General features: G+C 39.2%; 1 protein-coding gene across 2 annotated transcripts in view; it reads left to right on the forward strand.

Moving 5' to 3' along the window:
* The first annotated feature begins 530 nt into the window (after positions 1 to 530).
* The window catches only part of snx15 (sorting nexin 15), a 4,502-nt gene continuing 2,080 nt past the window's right edge, over positions 531 to 2,952 (forward strand). For both annotated transcript variants that reach the window (XM_008318798.3, XM_008318807.3), the window contains exons 1-5: positions 531 to 766; positions 1,307 to 1,463; positions 2,002 to 2,117; positions 2,210 to 2,489; positions 2,589 to 2,759. In XM_008318798.3, coding sequence (XP_008317020.1) covers positions 668 to 766; positions 1,307 to 1,463; positions 2,002 to 2,117; positions 2,210 to 2,489; positions 2,589 to 2,759 — 823 coding nt within the window. In that variant the 5' untranslated portion in view covers positions 531 to 667. The remainder of the gene's footprint in view (positions 767 to 1,306; positions 1,464 to 2,001; positions 2,118 to 2,209; positions 2,490 to 2,588; positions 2,760 to 2,952) is intronic.

Here is a 2,952-nt window from a genome sequence, read left to right on the forward strand (position 1 = left end):
TGTTTTTCATCAGTAACTACAGTTTGCAAAGATTATGCAATAAAGTGCATAGATAAATGTTTTAGTTAGAGAAACAAGATGACAACAAAGCACAACAAACAAATGGGCTTTGGGGTCACAAACATACAATAAAACTTAAGTGGAAGCAATGTTGGCTTTAATTTTCTGACACTGACTGTGGCAGAATCTCAATCGACATCATTTTAAATAGCTCTCCATTTTAATATATAAAAAACATACACACTATATTGCTTTGCATCTGTTTATTTAAGATTTAATCCCAAGACAAATGATTGTATATTTTAATACTGCAGGGGAATACGTTATAAAAACAGAAGACATGAGTCATGACAAGTATTTTTTTAATAAAGGGATGTTTGAAAATTGAAAACCTTTACCACTTGTGAATGAAAGTTTGAAACTTTGAATTTTGTGGATTTGTTCGAAAAGAAACGATTTAAGAGGGTTTTTATCCATAGACATTTAATAATTTGGAAGATACGGCGTTGACGTATTGACGCAATGACTACGTCACACAAACAGGAAGTGAGTGGAGAGGAGGAACCGAGACATCATAACAGAGCTGACCAGGCTGTTGACAGCGGCAGTTTCTAAGGAAAATACATGCAGTTTTTTGTTTTTGTGGTCAGTAACGACGAGACGAAACATGTCGAGAAAACACAAAGATGAATATTACCGGTTTTTTACCGTTAGTGATCCGCGTTCTCACGAAAAAGGATACACGGAGTACAAAGTCACAGCAAGGGTTGGTTCATTTTCATTTCCCTCTTCTACAGATATAATGCACTACGTTTATTAACTGTTTATTTTGCATTTAATCTTTCACGTTCTGTCACTTAAGCCCGTAAATGGCTAACCATATTGTTATCGTCCATGGTGCGCTTACGCTTTGTCCTTTATAACAGAATAATTAACAGTACTAGTCATCATAACAACGGTGTCCTGCAGCTGCGCTTTGAAACGCGTACAATGAGCCTTTTCTTTGAGGTCGCACTGAAGCAGGGGGAACATGTGATTCGGTGTTTGAGCTCTAATTTCCCCATGACGCCACTAATACCCCGTGATCCACCATGAAACGCACATGAAACCACAGTGTTCATAGTCACCCTGCTTTACGTTTGCACACAAATATTGTAAGACCAATAAAATGAGCTCTTGTTTTTAGTCTCAAACAACCTGAACCCATATCCCCAGCACTGAGCACCACTGCCATTTGTTGTGCTTTAAGGTCTAATGCTGAGTATGTAATTCATTGGTGTAATAATCGTGTGACTGTGATTTGTAGTTTGTGTCCAAGCCTCATCCAGAGGATGTGAAGGAGGTTGTGGTGTGGAGAAGATTCTCAGAGCTGAAGAAGCTTCACGGAGAGTTGGCCTACACACACAGGAACCTGTTCAGGAGACAGGAGGAGTTTCCACCATTCCCCCGAGCACAAGTATTTGGTAACCATTTTTAAAAAATAAACTCTAAACATACCATAAGTAAGATGTCTATGAAGATTCTCAGTCACCCAGGTCAAGGTTGAAGAGTTCTGTTAGGCAACTGGATGTGAAATTTTGTCAAAGGAAAGCAGGAAAGTTTCATGTCCAGTTGCCTAGCAGAACCTTTCAACACTTACCATAAGTAATTAACGTTTCACACACATCTAATTATCATTATGGACACAGTTTTATTCACAGAGTTCACAGATGCTTTCTGTGACATTGACATATCTGTGTAGAATTAATCAATTTCCTGTTTTGAGGATTTCATTATGATTCATATGACATCTTCCTCTCTGGGCCTGTGGTATTTTTGTTCAATAGTTTTGCAATTAATAATTAAAATATAAACAACTGCAAAGTAGTGTCGGGATTAAAAACCATTGTTGCTACTGTTATTGTCAAGTTGAATTTAAACATGCAAGTTTCAATGTTCACACCTTTAAGTAAAAAAAATGTGGTCATTCATTTCTATTTGTGTTGTGAATTTCTGTGTTAGGACGGTTTGAAGAAGCTGTGATCGAGGAGAGAAGGAAAGCAGCAGAAGCCATGCTTTTGTTCACTACTTCTATACCTGCACTCTACAACAGCCCCCAGCTGAAGGACTTCTTTAGAGTGAGATGCACATGGACACATATTTAGTAGAATTATTTTTATTTTTTTTTAACCTTTTTTCTCTCAACTCGTCCTTTCTCTCCCTTTATCAGGGTGGGGAAGTCACAAGACCTTTAGATCCATCCCCCTTGTCCTCTTCTGGGCCTCTTCCTCCACCTCTCATCCCACTACCAAAACGAAGGGCCTCAGACTGTGAGCCAGCTGAGGAGGAGGAGGGGAAAGAGGCTCCTACTTTACCTCAGGACCTCGGTACCAACCTGGGATTGGAACTGGGAGAGCCTGAAGTGGCAGCCGAGGCTTACAGTGAGATTGGAGGCACGCCAAGAGAAGAAGAAAGAGAGGAGCTCAGTGATGCAGAGTTAGACGATACAGGTGCAACATGGGAACTGAAAACTATTCCAGACGTTAATTTAGTGGCCATATTCATTTTCCTGCTCTGCTCACTGATTATTCTCTTGTTTTTAACTCCAGCCCTATCTCTTCAACCATCCCCTGCTAGAATTCAAAAGTCACAGGAATCCCAAGAGTTTGATTCCCTGTTTGACTGTGTAGCAGGACCACAGGTCCCCTCTCCAAAGGACGAAGAACCACCTCTGCTGTCTGATAATGACTTAGCCGTCTTCGATCCCTGTTTTAAAAAAGGTAAAAGTAAAATTAATGTGATGTAATCTAGACAACCACAGTTCCAGTTCATTTAAGTCTATTTGTGATTGGTTTGCACTACACATCAAAAACATGACTCTAAACTCTGTCCATACCACAGGTGTATCGAATAGTCTTTTCTTTTCATATCTTTAAAAAAAAAAGTATTTATGCTTTTATTTTGTCTGTTATT

Source organism: Cynoglossus semilaevis, chromosome 1, assembly GCF_000523025.1.
Source record: "Cynoglossus semilaevis isolate Cse_v1.0 chromosome 1, Cse_v1.0, whole genome shotgun sequence".
Lineage (NCBI taxonomy): Eukaryota > Metazoa > Chordata > Actinopteri > Pleuronectiformes > Cynoglossidae > Cynoglossus > Cynoglossus semilaevis.